This window comes from Equus caballus, chromosome 17 (genome assembly GCF_041296265.1).
Source record: "Equus caballus isolate H_3958 breed thoroughbred chromosome 17, TB-T2T, whole genome shotgun sequence".
NCBI classification, from domain to species: domain Eukaryota; kingdom Metazoa; phylum Chordata; class Mammalia; order Perissodactyla; family Equidae; genus Equus; species Equus caballus.
The window spans coordinates 37,795,560-37,815,617 of NC_091700.1; the positions used below are offsets into that span (position 1 = coordinate 37,795,560).

At 34.8% G+C, this 20,058-nt stretch overlaps 2 protein-coding genes and 1 pseudogene across 17 annotated transcripts in view; 2 read left to right on the top strand and 1 right to left on the bottom strand.

The window, feature by feature from the left end:
• Positions 1–20,058, top strand: part of LOC138918383 (LHFPL tetraspan subfamily member 6 protein-like) — a 334,036-nt gene that overhangs the window by 260,570 nt on the left and 53,408 nt on the right. The window lies entirely within an intron of this gene.
• LOC138918374 (phosphatidylinositol 3,4,5-trisphosphate 3-phosphatase TPTE2-like) overlaps positions 1–20,058 on the bottom strand; it is a 105,556-nt gene that overhangs the window by 22,137 nt on the left and 63,361 nt on the right. For all 3 annotated transcript variants that reach the window (XM_070239624.1, XM_070239625.1, XM_070239626.1), the window contains 6 exons: positions 9,411–9,461; positions 8,071–8,232; positions 6,640–6,759; positions 5,052–5,151; positions 4,845–4,908; positions 4,062–4,126 (listed from right to left, as the gene is read on the bottom strand). In XM_070239624.1, coding sequence (XP_070095725.1) covers positions 4,062–4,126; positions 4,845–4,908; positions 5,052–5,151; positions 6,640–6,759; positions 8,071–8,232; positions 9,411–9,461 — 562 coding nt within the window. The remainder of the gene's footprint in view (positions 1–4,061; positions 4,127–4,844; positions 4,909–5,051; positions 5,152–6,639; positions 6,760–8,070; positions 8,233–9,410; positions 9,462–20,058) is intronic.
• On the top strand, positions 2,528–3,189 carry LOC138918585 (serine/threonine-protein phosphatase 4 regulatory subunit 2 pseudogene; annotated as a pseudogene).

Genomic DNA, 20,058 nt, shown 5'->3' on the forward strand with positions numbered 1-20,058 from the left:
ATTCCAAATCACATCTAACCCACTGATAGTTTTCAAATAGCCCACAAGGTTGTGCTTGACTACCCTGATTAGCCTCTACTATAAATACACATTGTTTAAAGATACCAGACAAGGAAATTAGCTGGTTGACTAGTTTTAAGTGAATTTATTCCTACTTATTAATTCGCAGTACTATATGATTCTTATCTAGATCTAATTCTACATAGATATGTATTTTAGATAATGATCTGGATTTTACCATCTACCTAAGCATTACTTAAATAAATAAATGCAAAAAATGTATGTATGATTGTGTGCATGTGTGTGCATGACAGAAAAAGATAAACACATTATGTCAAATTTTAGATAAATGGTAACAATATGGAGAATTTCTTGGCTCATCTGTGTTTTCTTATTTTCTAAAATGAATATATATGTGTGTATGTGTATATATGTGTATGTTATACACACATATATGTATATATGTATAACTAAAAATAATAAATAGTGGTTATTATTTAAAATACAGTTAATATCACCATACTAATACAACAATATTTCCAGCAAACTTATCCAACTGCAACACACACATGTGCATGTATCTCTGCCAAAAACAAAAGTGACTGTAAAAAATGTCAAAAATTGATTAGTACAGTACCCTTATAGCAATGTTTACTGACTTAATATTGAGAAAAAGAAAAATTAAGGTATCAAAATGATCAATTTGTTAAATTGGTTATCCCTGTCAGGAGGAAATAATAAATCAAAAAGAGAAACACTCTGAGTCTGCATAGCACTGTGGTAGGGGGGATAAATAGTCTTACACGTGTCAAAAATGTGTGGGATCCCTACACCAAGATAAAATCCAGATGGACTGAGGTATCAAATATAAAAAGCCACAAATATCTCTAAGAAATGTAAATGAACATCAATCAATTCTTTGGATGAGGAAGAACTAAGGATTATCAATGGAAGATCAACAGATTTAGGTTTGACTTCACAAAAATTTGAAATTTCTGTTTAAAAAAAGCCACAGTACAACAAACAAATGACAGGAGATTCTTCAGTAAAATTGAGAGAATAAGGACTATGCCTAGTGTAATCTATAAACTAGTTATAGTAGTACAAACTAATAACACAGTAACAACAATTTAAAGATTACTCTCTCACCCTATAGATAAATAGGCCATAAATAAAAGTGTCAATTCACAAAAGAGAAAATCCAACTGGCTAACAACCTACAAAGATAAATATTTAGCCTCACCAATAAAGATGCCAAAACAGTAATGAAATGCCATTTTCACCCATAAAATTAGCCTTTCCTTTTTAATGAGAAGACCCAATGCTGGCAAATATGGCATGAAAATTCCTTGCAGGCCAGTTAATAAGTACATTTCAAGAAAAGAAAATTGAAGGTTAATATCTCATTAGTATGTACAAAAATTTCTAAATAAAATATTAGCAAATAGAATCTAATGATATATTAAAAAGGATAATACATTAAGACCAAAGGGGGTTTATTCCAGGAATAGAAAATATTGTTTTAATATTCGAAAATCTCAATGGAATAAGAGAAAAACATTTTGATTATCTCAGTAGATGCAGAAAAAGTGTATGATATATTCAGCACCGATTGACGATTAAAAACTCTTAGCAAACTATAAATAACATGGAAGTTTCTTAATCTGGTAAAGGATAGCTACAAAAAGCCTCTAGAAAATATCATTCTAATATTGAAATAGCTAATTCTTTCTACCTAAATTTGGGAACAAGGCAAGGCTGTCTACTCTTACCACTTCTATTCAACATTACATTGGAGGTCCTAGACAGCTGAATAAAGAAAGAAAAAGAAATGAAAAGTACAAAAAGTGGAATTAAAGTAGTAAATTACATGATTATGTATGTAAAATATCCCAAAGAATATACAAATTAATTATTAAAATAAATGCATGAATTTATGAAGGGTGCTGGAAATACATACAAAAATCAGTTATAGTCCCAGCAAATAATTAGAAAATGAAAATTTAAAAGTACCATTTAAAATAGCATCAAAATCCATCAAATAGGGATAAAGCTAACAAAAGATGTGCAAAGCCTGTACAGTGAAAATACTGCTAAAAGAAATTAAAGAAGACCTAAATAAATTCAGAGATATATTATGTTTATGGGTTGCAAGACTCAATATTTTTAGATGTTGATTCTCCCCAAGTCAAGCTATGTAGTCAATGTCATCCAAGTTAAAATACCAGCAGGGTATGTGTGTGTGTGTGTATGTGTAAATTAACAAGCTGATTCTAAAATTTATATAGAAATTCAAAGGACCTAGGAAAGTCAAGATAGTTTTAAAGAAGTACAGGTTTTCTGGGTTGGTGAGCAGGTGGAAATGCTCACCTGAGAAAAGTGAGAGAAAAGGGAGCCTGGAGAGGGTTTAGAAGCTTTGTGCCCCTTCCCCCATGCATTGCCCTATGCATCTCTTCTATCTGGCTGTTCCTGAGTTGTGTCCTTTTCTAATAAAGTGGTAATCTAATCACCAAGTAAATAAACATCAAATGAAGATGCTGTGGAAGCTGAGGAGCATGAGGTAAAAAGACTCAAGTTTGACAAAGAAGGAGAAGTCAGAGAGATGGCCAAACAACTTCAAGTGAAATTTCTTCAGTTATGATAGAAGAAACAAAATCATCTTCATCTAAGAATAAAGACAAACAAAGTAGTTGTATCAGGCAGCACTGTACAGAGGAGGATGAAGAGGCAGAAGAGAGTCTTTAATGACATCAACAGAAATGATCCCAGAAAGAAAAAAGTCAAGAAAAAGAATCTGATGCCTTAACTAACTGTGAATGAAGAGACTTCTGAGAAAAATAACCAAATGGAGGAATCTCATTGGTCTCAAGCTGAGAAAGATTTACATTCTGAAGGTAGTGCAAATATAAGGCCCTGTAAGTAGCGACTGTGACTGCCATGAAACAGAAGAATTAGTAGGATCCAATACCAGTAGACATGGAGAGATTCTCTCAGAATCATCCATGGAAAACGATGATGATGCCAGAGAAGTCACTGATGAACCAACAGAACAAGACTATTGGAAACATTTAGATGCAGTATTTTACATACAGTTCTAGTTTTATACTGTATCAAATTCCTATGTAATAAAGTGGAGGTTTAGTTTTACAAGAGAAGTAGGTTGTAAAATAAAGTACTTTATGGGATACATCCTGAGAGAGTTGTTCATATAGGAACAGTGAATTATCAGCTCCTCTGGGTCCTGCTTATTATTGACAATTTTTGGTGGGCGGAGTCTGGTTAATCAGTGGTTTGTGTATAGATTTTTTTAAATTTAGAATTAAAGTTTTTAAATGGGAAGGTAATAATTACAATTTTTAAACTTTGAGGACAGTATCACATTTAGTTTATACATACGCAAGAAAGCTTTTTGTCTTGTCTTTTTCTGACAGCTCTAGAAGTTTTCCTATTTTGGTCATAGTTTCAACATTTTACCATGTGAATTATAGGGTTTTGTGGTAGTTATATATTATTTATATTTATAAATATACATTACATATAATTCATCTCTTACAGAAACAGAATAATATAAAATTTGCCTCCTTAGAATAATATTGTACATTTACATGTAATCTATTATACAGGGTATATTATATCACACATATAATAACATATTATATAATATAACGTGGGATATAATACATATTATAATAAAATAATAAATAACATATATTATGTTATGTAATATGATTAAGTACAATTATATTTATATAATATATACCATATAATATATTATATATAAAATATATAATTTTAAATACAAATATACGTATATTATTCTAAGGGAGGCCATGTTATATTTTTATCCTTCTATAAGAGATGAATTTATATTATTATATAAATTATATATATTTATAAATGGAATAATATATATGTATATATAATATGCATTAAATTTTTTACCTGAAAGAGTATATTTTTAGGAGAATACTGCCACCTACGTGTTATAAGTTATATTAAATTTATAACTCCATAGTCTGTTTACTGAGAAAAATGAGCATTTGTTAGATAAATACCCTTACCTTAATGGGATTCCTATAGAAAGAGTGTTTTCCAGAAGATGGGAATGACATCGCAATAATACGCCCTGGAAGTCAAAATAGTCACTATTACAGATGTTATTATACATGTGAAACAATAAATGAGAACTTAATTTACATATAATCAGACTCTTTTTTCATAAAAAAGAAATTTCAGGATTGAGAATGACAAAAAAGCTAACTAACCCTCAGAATAATCAACATAACATATTAAAATATCCAATATAATGACCACTAAACTCACACAGTGCTCCCAAGACTCAACTGCTTCCAGCCAAATGCAACAGATTTGTGTTGATCTCAGTCTGGAGCTGCCCCCATGGTGAGAATTTCTTATCTGAACACTAAAGAAAAAGGAGAGATCTGGGATCCAGCAATCGTGGGAACTCCCAGGGTGCTCCAGTGCTCCTGACTCAGAAACCTGAGACCTACAAAGGGTTCCAGCAAGAGAACAGGTCTCTCTGAGATCCTTGAGACCCAGGATAACTATTAGAACTCAACAAATTCTAAACCAAACAAATGGAGTCAGCTGAAAATTCCTTCAACTCCCTGTACTGTAACCAAGTAACCCTGATTTGGGATGACAATGGAGATTTTCCATTGTCAGGGTTAAACTACAAATATGTCACACTACCATGGTGCTAGATGTCTTCACAGATAAAGAATGCTTCAGACAAGGTAAGAACCAAAATAAACATATAATTACCCACACACAAGAAAAATGTGAAGTTAATGTAAGTAAATCAACAGTTAAACTTCACAAACCAGTAATGTAAGTGAGGTCTAAGTCAAATCCATCTTTCCTGTATCGCCGTTTGTTTCCTGAAACCTGAGAGTTTAAAACAATCATTAATTTGTAAAATATAAATCAACATAAAAATAAAGAAGATTATATACATATCTATAACACTCGCCAGTATTTCCCGAAACACAAACATTTTTCTGAATCACAAACATGTTTTGCCCACTTACCATCCTTCTGGTCAGTATTTCAAGATGTCTTTTTTGGTAAGCCAGATGAAAAACTCTCATCAGAATGATAAGTCGTAGAGGTCGAAATATAATTGCCAATCTAACAATAAATTTTAAAGATCCATTTTTACTTCAGAAATAGAGGATTTTGTCAATATGGACTAAGTCTTGAGCAGTGATTCTTAAGCAGGGGCAATTTTGTACACCCCACCTATCCCCAAGCCTCTCACCCACTTACCCAAGGGATATTTGGCAATGTCTGCAGGCATTTTTGGTTGTTGTAACTGTGTGTTGAGGGGGTGCTACTTGCATCCAGTGGATAGAGGACAGAAAAGCTGCTAAACACCAATGAACAGGACAGCTTCCATAACAAAGAATTATCTGGTCCAAAATATCAATAGTGCTGAGATTGAGAAACTCTGGTCTAGAGAGATAGCTATATGATGGATGCTTAGAATTTGTGGATTTAACTTTTGTAGCTTAAGATGAGCATTTTTCAATCTTTTCCCCATCAAACAAACTGAGGGTTCTTGTTCACCTGTGTTACTCCCATCAGTAACAGAGGTTCACTACACTACTAACACACATCAGGCAGGCAGTAGATTGAGATACTTCCCAAGTGTGCTAGCTACTGTCTCTCCTGCCATCAGAAAAAAAACACAATGGCAGAGAACTGATGGTTTGGACTAGTGCTTCTCTAACTTGAGTGCACACACTGATTCAGTAGGTCACTGGGGCCTGCGGTGTTTTCCTTCTTGCATTTCTAGCTCTTAGATGATGCTGAGGTTGTAGGTCAGAGGACCATACTGGCTCCAGCTATTTTCAAACAACTCCAAAAGCCTATCGCATAACATCAAGTTTCACTAGCACCTGAATTGAAGTCCTGGGAAGCTGGAGTGCAGAAAGAAGCAAGCTATTAGACTAATAAATAAGCCTAATGAGCCACCCAACATCTACATCCCAGTACGCATTTGTTCTTCTTTTCCTCATCGCCAAAGTAGAAAGAAGAAAAGCCATCAGTTCTTCATACACATTTTAGTTTCCTGATCCCCAACAGTTCTGATTTTGCCTCAGCTTTCTTCATTCCAATGATACTGCAAAATTCCACCTCTGTGTTGCTATCCACGTCACCTGGTTTTCTGTTCCATTTGCTTTTTGAGAGAATTATCATTGGAGTCACTCAAGTTTTGCATATGCTCAAACCAATACTCTCTTTGTTATAGGAAAAACCCAGGAATTTCATGTGTAAGGAATTTGTGATTGAAGCTTAAACGGGAATTTAGTGGGAATTTCAAAGTATAGCGAAGTTAAAGTTAGTACAAGAGGCAAAGTCCCCAGTTTCTTCTTTGAGTGCTCCATCTTCTTCATTCAACCAAAGGTACGTAGTGCGTACACCCTTCATGGATCCCTAAATACCACCAGCCTTTAGTTTCTAAGTATGTGGAAATTTATCTAAACATTTCATTTTCAAGCAGCTTATCTGGCATAGAATCATCACATTCAGAGTTAAAAGATTATACAAAATGAAATCCATAGAAAACGCAAAAAAAAAAAAGACAGTTTAAGAAACGTGAATCATGTCTCTTACCTGGGGATATCATTAAAATAACTGAAGTCATAAAAAATGTAAATTATATCAATCAGTAGAGTCAGCAGAATAATGACAGCATCTAAGGAGTTAAGTAAATCAGAGAAATATCGTTGCATCCTATAATGTAAAACAAAAAATACAAGTTTATGCTCCCCCAAAGAAGAGACAGGGAAATTTTAAAAGCAAGAATTATTTGACTCATCTCCATTAACAATTCTATTTTAATGAATTATCTAAAATGCATTTACTAGACTAGACTAAGAGAAAAGTATTCATATTCATTATTTTATACATATATATGACAAAAGCATAAATATTGCAGTTTAAGTTCAGTTAAGAGATATAACCAAACCATCAAACAAGAGGCAAGCAATGCCTTCACATAGGTGGGAGAGAAAGGTGGGATGTTGGAGAGTACTATTGGGCAGTGGAAGCTGAACATGTCACAGCCTTAGAGCAACTGCGGCTGTGAGGAGGGCAGAAGAGGAGCTTGTGAGAGGCAGACAGGTCCACTATTTTGGCCTGCGAACTCATCATCTGGCTTTGTACCTAGAGTGGAATCCCAATGGGCTGGTATGGCCTCCCCTGCAAAAGCTGAACTTGCACCCACTGCACCTTCCTCCCCCCAACGCTGGCTCCTTCAGCTGTGGGCACTGGTGATCCGCGGGAAGGTTCTAGGGTAGCTTCCGCTTCTAGGGTAGCCCCTTTCAGGCTCTGAGTAACCCGGCAGTGGGCAACTGTCCTTAGCTCAAACGCATGAGGGTAGAGTTCAGGAGGAGAGGAATCAAGCTGCCTTCTGAAAGGCTCTGGATGAAGTGAGGCCAGGGAACTTAGTCTCTGACTTCCACAGCAGTCCAGCTCTAAGGCTTGGCTTACTCCATCCACCTTCTCAGAAAGCCAGCAGCGGAGAAAATCAACTGCTGCCTCACTACTAAGCCTCGCTGACAGGATGAGCATGCCTCAGATCTCCTGTGTACCTTAACAAAAGTTTTTATTTTAACTGAGGTAGGGGATTGTTCATGATCTATTTTCTAGTATTTAATATGCCATCAGATTTTATTTAGATTCAATTCTTAATGAAAGTATTAATATTTATACTTCACATACATGTTCCTCTTAATAATGTGCATGTAGACACATCAGCTGCCTTGTCCCATTTTGCAAACCCATTAAGCTTTACCTGTTGAAGGAACCATCTAGAATACATTATTGGAGACTAGAGTGACAGTTACAACAAAAATATTAAAGCCCAATCTAGTAGAAATTGGGATTTGGATAGTTGTTTCTCTGGTGGACCGTGCCTTCGAGGAGAATTATTTTGATAAAGAGGGACAAATTTGGTTGTGTTGACCTGGTAATTACTTTGGGATGCTTCTCATAGCACTACAAAATAGCTTTATATGTTTTTAAAAAATTAATCAAACTTACCCTTCTACACATACTCGAAGAAGAACATCCATTAAAAAAAATAAAGCAATAGCTAAAGAAATTGAACGATATTCCAAAGGAATATACACTTTGCTATCAGAGATGAATTGATCTGCGATGATAAGAGACATGTCCACAAAGACGAGCAAGATTCCAAATATTCTAAAACAAACAAACACATAAACAAACAGAATAAAGATGAATTGGTTTTCACCTCTATAGTTAGACTACATCTAGCCCAGGGATCTGATACTAAAATGTCATTATTTAGGATTAAACTGTCAGTGGCAGGGAGAACTGTGTTGTCTTAGAATTTCAACAAAATTACTCAGTTTTCACCCAATGGAAGCATTTAGGAAAATAAAATTCCCACAAAACCACTTCATGTTATCATGCTCCTTTATAATAGACACATCAGACTAACCCTCCAACATAGAACTGTCAAACTGAATTAAAATTACTTATCTCTGCTTGTAAACTCTTCTTAAAATTCAAGAACTTTATAAGAGGTCTCTACGAATTTCTCATAGTAAATAAAACCTCATTAGTCTTGATAATTATTAAGAATTTAGTAATAAAAACCAAGTGAAAGCATGACTAACATAAGCCCTAAAAAGACCACTTTGACCAGTAAGATCTTTTCATCAGTGAGATTTTCAGCAAGTATATGATTACACATTAATGGATGTTTCTAGCATATGCTGGGCACATGAGAAGGACTTCAATTCCAAAAATATATACATGATTGAACTCTAAAGTAACTCCGAAGCCTTTCTCTTACGTATTCTAAACACATTATCCATAAATTGATTACACTATTTGTAGAATCTATGAAGATGAATTAATTAGTCTTCAAAGTACTTTTTTCCAATTGCAACACAAATTAAAATATTATAAATTTAAAAGGAAGTAAGTATATTGCGTGAAGCTGTATGATAGTATGAAATCTTGCCATCATGTGGAGAAGAAGCCTAAATAGAATGCTTTCAGAATTAAGGAGTAATTCGAGACAAATAAGGTATTTAATAAAACACTTTACTTGTAATTGTAGAATTTTAAAGTGCATGCATCATTATTTTTACTTTTCCAGGTAGGAAAAAACATACTAATATGTTACCATTAGACTTAGGGGAATGCCGTTTCTTTGAAATTCTTAATGTTCAGGTTAAACTAACCTTCCAAGATAAATTAGATTACATTATATGGGACACGGGGGCTATTTAGTAACATACTGACAGTGGAAATGCTTTTTTTCTCCTCCTAGATCCTTTCTCATTAAAACAAAATTCACATTAAATGGATACATATTTAATTACCTCTTTTTTTAGGGTCTCACATACCTGATTATGAAAGATGATACAATTAAGCGTATAACTTTCTTAATCTCTTGGCTGCAAAAAGAAGTAAAAATAAAATTCAAGAGTTTTCAAGTTTATCACAGATTTCTTCTAACATACAATATGAATTTAACCAATAAACAAAGGCCTTTATAAATATAATTTTAAAAGAAAATTCTTCAGAAGTTTCATAACAAGGTGCTTTTTACTAATAACTAAAATTTTCACATTTCTGCTTCATGATATTTTTTTTACTTTCATATGTGGAATATGAATAAAACACCAAACTTTAGATGTCTAGTAACATTTCCTTTGCCTATAAAGCCCCAACCCCACCTTTATGGTAATATTAAGCTTGGCGTCATCAACTAAAGCAACATAGCGTGGAGATAGAGGGAGTGATAGGAGAGACCTGTGTTCCAGTTCTCCCATTCATGAGCTGTGGGATCCTGGGCAAGTCATCAAACCTTGGCCAGACCTATTTCCACAGCAATCAAAGAAGGGACTTCAGGCATGGGTAGGGAGCACCCATCTTGTCCTGTAATATTCATCTCTTGAAACAAGACATCCCATGAATATGACAGTTAAACATTAAGGAGAGTCACATTTGGAGTTGCAAGTGCTCTTTGGAGGTAATTTAATAAGGAATTTTAATAAGATGCATTTCAAAGGAGAAATAACATACAGACTGGGCTCCTTCCATTAATAGGAGGAGGAAGAGGAGCCTCTTTGATGAACTCCACAGTTACGCCTCATTTTATCCTATGGCTAAAGACAAGGTAGCCACTGGGGTGCAGTTTCATGCCCTGCTGAAGCTTCCAACACAGGACACAAATTCCACTCCAAGTGGGATCAAGCCCAAGGCAGTGCTCATAGCCTGTGCCCAAGACTGAAGAATGGAGATGATGGATGAAGAACAGAACTAGGGCGCCACCAAAATTGGCCATGGATGAATACTCTTAGGCTAACCTGGGATACAAGAGCTCCCCACTCCCTCTAATCTCTCCCTCCTTTACCTGCACCCACAACCTCTGCCCAGGCTTAGTGAGTTGAGGCTGACATGGATGGGAACTGATTGGCCAAAAGAGGTGAATTTCCCCCTGAGGTTACCATTCTCTTAATACAAGCCCTTTCTCAACCACACAGACTACTGGATCTCCAGATAGCAATGAAATGTTATAATAAATCTGAACTTGCCCGACAAAGTGAACATACAGAACCATGACTGACAGAATCATGGGGGCACAAAGGTATGACTTAGGATGGCTTTAGGGCCTCCTATCACTTTCAGTGCCTCACAAAACTACCCCAAGTAAATATGCAATTGAGATTTTTTAAAAACAGTGTGCTATGTAAATGGAACTTCAAACAATATGTTTAGAGTTTGCAGGGAAAGGACTGTGACTCATTGACTCTATATCCAGGAAAAGTACTGTTCATATTTAGGAGCAACAGACAGATACTCTCCAACATGAAGCAACTCAAAGCATAGCAGCCACATACCTTTCCTAAAAACAATTACTCGAAGTGCTCAAGCCAACTGAGCAATGAGTCAAAAGGAAGAATGCAGGAGTAAGAAAGATACCTTATAGAGACAAGGTTAAGAAATTAAATCATAACAATTCAGAACTGTCTAAATAATCATTGTTAATGGAGCACATGGAACAAATGATTCTAAAAACAAAGATAATCTAAGATTCTTGATAATACCATGGACTTAAATTTGCAGGTTTTCTCACACAACTTAGGATTTAAGGTTTGTAAGAAGATAGAAGTAAAAGCAAGTCTCATTTCTTCTCTTTCCCAGGTACAAGTCTAGTGTTAACCTGGATACTGACGGAGAAACAAGGGCACAATTATGTTCTCTAAAAATAAGTTTATAACTTTCATATCATTAAAAATTGACAAGAATAAAAACAATGAATTAATAGCAAAATACAGAAAAATTTAAAGATAAAATATGAAGAGAATGTTTAACACAGAAAACAAAGGAAGATGATAGCAAATAAAACCTAAAATACCAGAAATGATAGCAAATACAAGCACGTTACTGTCATATTAAGTACTGGCAAATACTCTCAGATAAGTTTAAAAACTAAATGCACAATATGCTATATACAAGAGACAAAAACTGAATTAAAATGATAGTTTGAAAATAAAGAGATGGACAAAGATATGAGATGCAAACGTTAAATCTCAAAATATTAAAAGTTGTAATATTAATATCAAAGTTGAATTCAAAGTAAACATATTAACTATGACCAAGACATCTTATATTGATAGAAGGTAGATTCTATAGGACATTAACAAGGCCATGTTGAAAAGAGGTGAGATGTGTATTGGGGTCAGGTCCTGTCTTTCCCATTGGACGCTTACTTCTCTGTACAGATGCTGGAGGAGGCATGTGGCCATACTCAAAGCACTAAGGGCACCAGCGTGATTCTTTGGTCTTCCTGCTCTCACACTAGGGCTCTGGACTTTCCCCCCAAACTATCCACAACACACAAGGCTACATTCCCAGTTTATAGTGTAAACTCTGGTTGAAGAGAGCTGAGTCCGGCTTCAGATCTGATTCCAACCTAAGTTAGCTCATTAGAATTCTCTACCGGGGTTTGGAGAGGAAGCTCCAAAGTAACTAAGAGTGTCTTTTGCCTGGCTTGGTCCACAGGGTATGTACTTCCCTTGGGAGTATTGGTGGCAAAGATAAGATCTGAGTGTCTCTGGCCAAATACTATCTATTCTTAAATATATATATATTGAAATATAGAAACTTCTATTGCGCAGCAAACACATACTTAAAGAATTCGTATGAAATATTTGAAGAAACTCATCCTGTAATAAGACACAAAAAACTTCAATGTACTTTAAAATATAAAAATTATGCAGGCTATATTTTCTGACCACAATGTAATAAAACCATTGCAGTGGGAGAATACTGACATACAAGATATTTAATCGCATTTTATCATTACAGAAATTAAAAAGGTGCCATACATGACAACTTAGATTAAATGGAGATATTGCCTGAAAGACATAAACTACTAACATTTGCTCAAGAAAAAATAGATAAGCTGAATAGTCTAAAAGATAATATACCTTTTAAGGAAATTGAACTTGTAGTTTAAAACTTTCCAACAACAAAAACTCCAAGCCCAATTTTTAAGTGAAGAAATAATACCAATTCTAAACAAACTCTTCCAGAAAAGAGAAAAAGAGGACTATTTCCAAACTCATATTAAGAGACCAGCATTACCCTGATTATTCTATCTTTGTTAGACCAGCCAAATCAGTAAAGATGTTACATGACAAGAAAATTACCAACCAACATCCCTCATGAATACAGATGCAAAAATCCTTAACAAAACGTTAGGAAATCGAATCCAGCAACATAAAAAAGAAAATGCATCATGACCAAGTGGTGTTTGTTCCAGGAATTCAAGGATGGTTCAATACTCTAAAATTAATGTAATTCACCATGTCAATAAACAAAGGAAAATAAAACATACAGTCATCTCAATAGATGTAAATTTTTTTTTCCAAAAAATTTAAGGTCCATTCATAATAAAAACTTTCAGCAAACTAGGAATAGAAGGGAACTTCCTTAGCCTGACAATGGACATTTACAAAAATCCCATGGCTAATATCATTCCTAATGGTGAAAGACTGAATATTTTCTCCCAATGATTAGCAATCCAGGATGTCAGTTCACTATTCTTCTATTCAAAATTGTATTGGAGGTTCTAGTCAATGCAATAAGGCAAGAAAAGGAAATAAAAGGCGTATAGATTTGAAAGGAAGAAATAAAACTCTATTTGTAGAAGATATGCTTGTCTACCCAGAAAATCCCAAGGAATCTACAAAGAAGCTAATAGAACTAATAAGTGAGTTTAATAAAGTTATCAGATAAAAGGTCAATAAACAAAACAATTATATTTCTATATACTAGCAATGAACTATTGAAAAATGGAAATTTAAGCAACTACACCATTTATATTAACACCAAAACCCACAAAACACTTTGGTGTAAATTAACGAAATATGTGCAGGATCTGTACACTGAAAATTACAAACATGATTAAAGAAAAAAAGATTTTAAGGTAAGAGATGTACCATGTTCATAGATTAGAAGACTCAACATTGTTAAGTTGTCACTTCTCCTCAAACCAAGCTATAGATTCAATACAATTTCTATTAAAAAATCACAGCACAATTTTTTGTAGATATTGATAACCTGATTCTAAAATTCACATGGAAAGGCAAAGTGATACCACTCCCTGATTTAAAGACTTACTATAAAGTTAAATAATCAAGACAGTGTGGCATAGAAGAAAGAATCGACACATAGAACAGTGGAACAAAATAGAGTCCAGAAATAGACTCTTGTACGTGGTCAACTGATTTTCAACAAAGATGCAACGGCAATTCAACAGAGAAAAAATAGTCTCACAAGAAATTGTAGTAGAATTATTGGACATACATATACAAAAGAACAGTCTTCAACCTATATCACACAGCATACACCAAAACGAACCCAAAATGGATCCATGTACCTAAATGTAAAACCTAAAACTATGAAATTTCTAGAAGAAAACATAGGAGAAAATATTTGTGACCTTGGGTTAGAAAAACATATCTTAGACAGTACACCAAAAATCATAATCATGAAAGAAAAAATTGAATTTTATCAAAATTAAAAATTTCTGCTGTGTAAAAAAAATAAACCAAAACAGGGACAAGCTATAGATTGGGAGAAAATATTTGCAAAATATTTATCTGATGAATTTGTATCCAGAACATATAAAGAACTCTCAAAACTCAACAATAAGGAAAAAGAATTTAAAAACAGACCAAAAACTTGGATAGACACTTCACCAAAGGAAATCAATGGATAGCAAGTAAGCATACGAAAAGATGCTCAACATCATTGGTCATTATGAAAATACAATTTCAAGTCTCAGCGAGATACCTCTACTCACCTATTACAATGTCTTAAAAAACAAAGTGAAACAAAACAGACGGACAATACGAAGTACAGGCAAGGATGCAGAGCAACCAGAACCCTCATACATGTGAAACAGTACAGCCATTTTGGAAACTATTTTTTATACAATTAAACTACACTTTACCATAAGATTCAGCAATCCTTACGCCCACACAAAGACGTATATGCAAATGTTCATAGCCACATTATTCATAACAGGCCAAAACTGGAAATAATCTAAACGTCCATCAATGGGTGAATGGATAGGAAAATATGGAATATTCATATAATGGCATACTACTCAGCAATAAAAAGAAACAGACTACTGATACACGTATTTATATGGATGAATCTCCAATGCATTAAGCTATATGAAAGAAGCCAATTTCAATTGGCTACATACTGTTCAACTCAACTACATGACATTCTGGAAAAGGTAAAACTATAGGGACAGAAAATAGATCAGTCATTGCCAGGGGCTAGATTTGGGGGAAAGGTTGAACACAAAAGGACTTGAGAAATTTTAAAAGGATGATAGAATTTTTCTGTGTCGTGATTATGACAGTGGTTACACGAATCTATGTATTAGTCAAAACTCATAGAATTGCCACACAATGCATAAAATTCATTAAATATAAATTGTAGCTTAAGTTTTTAAAGAACATTTACTATGCTGTAAATTATACCTTAAGGTGTGAAAAGTGTGCTGTAATCAAAAGGCTAGTAAAATGATGGAATAAAATAAATTCTGGAAACAGAGCCGGTATGCAAAGATTCATAATAAAATAGAGAGACATTTAAAAATCACTGAAGAAAATAGAAATTTTTTCAATAATAGGTTCATTCATTCAACCAAAGTCATTGAGTGCCTACTACGTACTATGGTGCTGTTTTAGTCACTGGAGATACAGCAGTTAACAAAATGGACAAAATTTTCTTCCTTCATGATGCTTGCACTCTTGTTATGAGGACAGACCATAAGTATAATAAATAAGTAAATAACATAATAAGTTATAAAGTGATAAGTGCAATAGAGATCATTAAAACAGGGCAACAGCAATGGAGGGGGATGCAATTTTGATGTTGGGGAAACTAGGTAGTCACTTGGGAGAAAAGTAGATTCCTACATTTTATATCTTAATACAAAATAAATTCTGGACAGATGTTTTATTCAAATGTAGAAAACAAATTCAAAATATAGAAGAAGAAATTTTGGTGACTATATTAAAATCTTGGGTAGAGAAAGACTTTCTACGTATGACACTAAAGGCATAAATCACAAAGGAAAGTAGAGATATATTCAAATGCATGAAGATTATAAACTTCTATGGGCCAGCCCTGGCAGCCTAGTGGCTAAGTTCAGTGCACTCTGCTTCTGCGGCCTGGATTTGGTTCTCAGTTGCGGACCTATGCCACTCATCTTTCAGTGGCCATTCTATGTTGGTGGCTCATGTAAAGAAAAAAAAAAAGAGGAAGATTGGCAACAGATGTTAGAAAAAAAAAAAAAGACTATAAATTTATACACAGTGAAAAGCTAGACAACCTGGGAAAAATTACTTGCCCTATATATGACATAAAAAAGATTGATATATTTAACTTTTCAATCCAATGACAGAGATAACATCCCAATTTTATTTTATTTTATTTTTTAAATTTTTTATTGAGGTAATGATAGGTTACAATCTTGTGAAATTTCGGTTGTACATTATTGTCTGTCACTCGTGTTGTAGGTGCAACCCTTCACCCTTTTTGCCCACCCCCACCCCCCCTTTCCCCTGGTAGCCACTAATCTGTTCTCTTTGTCGACGTATTTAAATTCCTCATATGAGTGGAGTCATACAGAGATTGTCCTCCTCTATCTGGCTTATTTCACTTAACATAATTCCCTCAAGGTCCATCCATGTTGTTGCAAATGGGACAATTTTGTTCTTTTTCATGGCTGAGTAGTATTCCATTGTATATATATACCACATCTTTTTTTATCCAATCATCTGTTGATGGGCACTTAGGTTGCTTCCACGTCTTGGCTATTGTAAATAATGCTGCAATGAACATTGGGGTGCATGGGACTTTTGGAATTGCTTATTTCAAGCTCTTTGGATAGATACCCAATAGTGGGATAGCTGGATCATATGGTAGTTCTACTTTTAATTTTTTGAGGAATCTCCATACTGTTTTCCATAGTGGCTGCACCAGTTTGCATTCCCACCAGCAGCGTATGAGGGTTCCTTTTTCTCCACAACCACTCCAACATTTGTTACTATTAGTTTTAGATATTTTTGTCATTCTAATGGGTGTAAGGTGATATCTTAGTGTAGTTTTGATTTGCATTTCCCTGATGATCAGTGATGATGAACATCTTTTCATGTGCCTATTGGCCATCCGTATATCTTCTTTGGAGAAATGTCTGTTCATGTCTCCTGCCCATTTTTTAATTGGGTTGTTCAATTTTTTGTTGTTGGGTTGTGTGAGTTCTTTATGTATTATGGATATTAAGCCTTTGCCGGATGTTTTACTTTCAAATATTTTTTTCCCAGCTAGTGGGTTGTTTTTTTGTTTCAGTCCTGTTTTCCCTTGCCTTGAAGAAGCTCTTTAGTCTGATGAAGTCCCATTTGTTTATTCTTTCTATGGTTTCCCCTGTCTGAGAAGACATGGTGTCCGAAAAGATCCTTTTAATACTGATGTCAAAGAGTGTACTGCCTACGTTTTCTTCTAGAAGCCTTATGGTTTCAGGTCTCAGCTTTAGGTCTTCGATCCATTTTGAGTTTATTTTGGTGAATGGTGAAAAAGAATGGTCAATTTTCATTCTTTTACATGTGGCTTTCCAGTTTTCTCAGCACCATTTGTTGAAAAGACTTTCTTTTCTCCATTGTATGCTCTCAGCTCATTTGTGGAAGATTAGCTGTCCATAGATGTGTGGTTTAATTTCTGGGCTTTCAATTCTGTTCCACTGATCTGTGCACCTGTTTTTGTACCAGTACCATGCTGTTTTGATTACTGTAGCTTTGTAGTATGTTTTGAAGTCAGGGCTTGTGATGCCTCCAGCTGCGTTCTTTTTTCTCAGGATTGCTTTAGCAATTCGAGGGCTTTTGTTGCCCCATATGAATTTTAGGATTCTTTGTTCTATTTCTGTAAAGAATGTCATTGGGATTCTCATTGGGATGGTGTTGAATCTGTAGATTGCTTTAGGTAGAATGGACATTTTAACTACGTTTCTTCTTTCAATCCATGTGCCTGGAATGTCTTTCCATCTCTTTACGTTGTCATCCATTTCTTTCAGAGAAGCCTTGTAATTTTCATTGTATATGTCTTTCATTTCCTTAGTTAAATTCATCCCGAGGTATTTTATTCTTTTTGTTGCAATTGTGAATGGTATTGTGTTCTTGGGTTCTTTTTCTGTTAGTTCGTTATTAGAGCATAGAAATGCTACTGATTTATGTAAATTGATTTTATACCCTGCAACTTTGCTGTAGTTGTTGATTACTTCTAAAAGTTTTCCAATGGATTCTTTGGGGTTTTCTATATATAAGATCATGTCATCTGCAAACAGCGAGAGTTTCACTTCTTCCCTCCCTATTTGGATTCCTTTTTCTTGCCTAATTGCTCTGGCCAAAACCTCCAGTACTATGTTAAATAAGAGTGATGATAGAGGGCGTCCTTGTCTCATTCCTGTTTTCAGGGGATGGTTCTCAGGTTTTGCCCATTGAGCATGATGTTGACTGTGGGTTTGTCACATATGGCCTTTATTATGTTGAGGTAGTTCCCTTCTATCACCATTTTGTTCAGAGTTTTTATCATAAATGGCTGTTGGATCTTGTCAAATGCTTTCTCTGTATCTATTGAGATGATTGTGTGGTTTTTATTCCTCAGTTTGTTGATGTGGTGTATCACATTGATTGCTTTGCGGATGTTGAACCATCCCTGTGTCCCTGGTATGAATCCCACTTGATCCTGATGTATGATCCTTTTGATGTATTGCTGTATTTGGGCTGCCAACATTTTGTTTAGAATTTTTGCATCTATGTTCATCAGTGATATTGGCCTGTAGTTCTCCTTTCTCGTGCTGTCCTTGTCAGGCTTTGGTATCAGCGCGATGTTGGCCTCACAGAATGTGTTAGGAAGTGTTCCATCCTCCTCAATTTTTTGGAATAGCTTGAAAAGGATAGGTATTAAATCCTCTCTGAAAGTTTGGTAGAATTCCACAGGAAAGCCATCTGGTCCTGGGGTTTTATTTTTTGGGATGCTTTTGATTGCTGTTTCAATCTCTTTCCTTGTGATTGGTCTGTTCAAATTGTCTGCTTCTTCTTGAGTGAGCTTTGGGAGATTGTAGGAGTCCAAGAATTTATCCATTTCCTCTAGGTTATCCATTTTGCTGGCATATAGTTTTTTGTAGTATTCTCTTATAATCCGTTGTATTTCTGTGGAGTCTGTTGTTATTTCTCCTCTTTCATTTCTGATTTTGTTTATTTGAGCTTTCTCTCTTTTTTTTTTGTAAGTCTGGCTAGGGGTTTGTCAATTTTATTTATCTTCTCAAAGAACCAGCTCTTTGTTTCATTGATCCTTTCTACTGCCTTTTTTGTTTCAATAGCATTTATTTCTGCTCTGATTTTTATTATTTCTCTCCTTCTGCTGACTTTGGGCTTTGTTTGTTCTTCTTTCTCTAGTTCAGTTAGGTGTAGTTTAAGACTGCTGACTTGGGATTTTTCTTGTTTGTTAAGATGTGCCTGAATTGCAATGAATTTTCCTCTTAACACAGCTTTTGCTGCATCCCATCTGAGTTGGTATAGCATGTTATCATTGTCACTTGTCTCCGGGTATTTTCTGATTTCTTCTTTAATTTCTTCCATGATCCATTGCTTGTTCGATAGCCTATTGTTTAGTCTCCACATCCTTGTGCTTTTCTCAGCTTTTTTCTCGTAATTAATTTCTAGCTTTATAGCATTATGATCGGAGTAGATGCTTGTTATTATTTCAATTTTTTTAAATTTGTAGAGGCTTGCCTTCTTTCCCAACATATGGTCTATCCTTGAGAATGTTCCATGCACGCATGAGAAGAATATGTATTCTGCTGTTTTTGGATGGAGTGTTCTATATATGTCTATTAAGTCCAACTGTTTTAGCTTTTTGTTTAGCTCCACTGTTTCTTTATTGATTTTCTGTCTGGATGATCTGTCCATTGATGTGAGTGGGGTGTTGAGGTCCCCTACTATTATTGTGTTATTTTTGATATCGTCTTTTAGGTTTGTTAATAGTTGCTTTATGAACTTTGGTGTTCCTGTGTTGGGTGCATAGATATTTATAAGCATTATTTCTTCTTGATGAAGTGTCCCTTTGATCATTATATATTTTGGCCCTCTGTGTCTCTCTTACCTGCCTTATCTTGAAGTCTGTTTTGTCTGATGTAAGTATTGCGACACCTGCTTTCTTTTGTTTGCTATTAGCTTGGAGTATTGTCTTCCACCCCTTCACTCTGAGCCTGTGTTTGTCCTTGGAGCTGAGGTGTGTTTCCTGGAGGCAACAAATTGTTGGATGTTGTTCTTTAATCCATTTTGCCACTCTGTGTCTTTTGATTAGAGAGTTCAATCCATTTACATTGAAGGTGAGTATTGATGCATGAGGGCTTAATGCTGTCATTCTGTTGCTCGTTTTCCAGTTTTCCTGTGCTTCCTT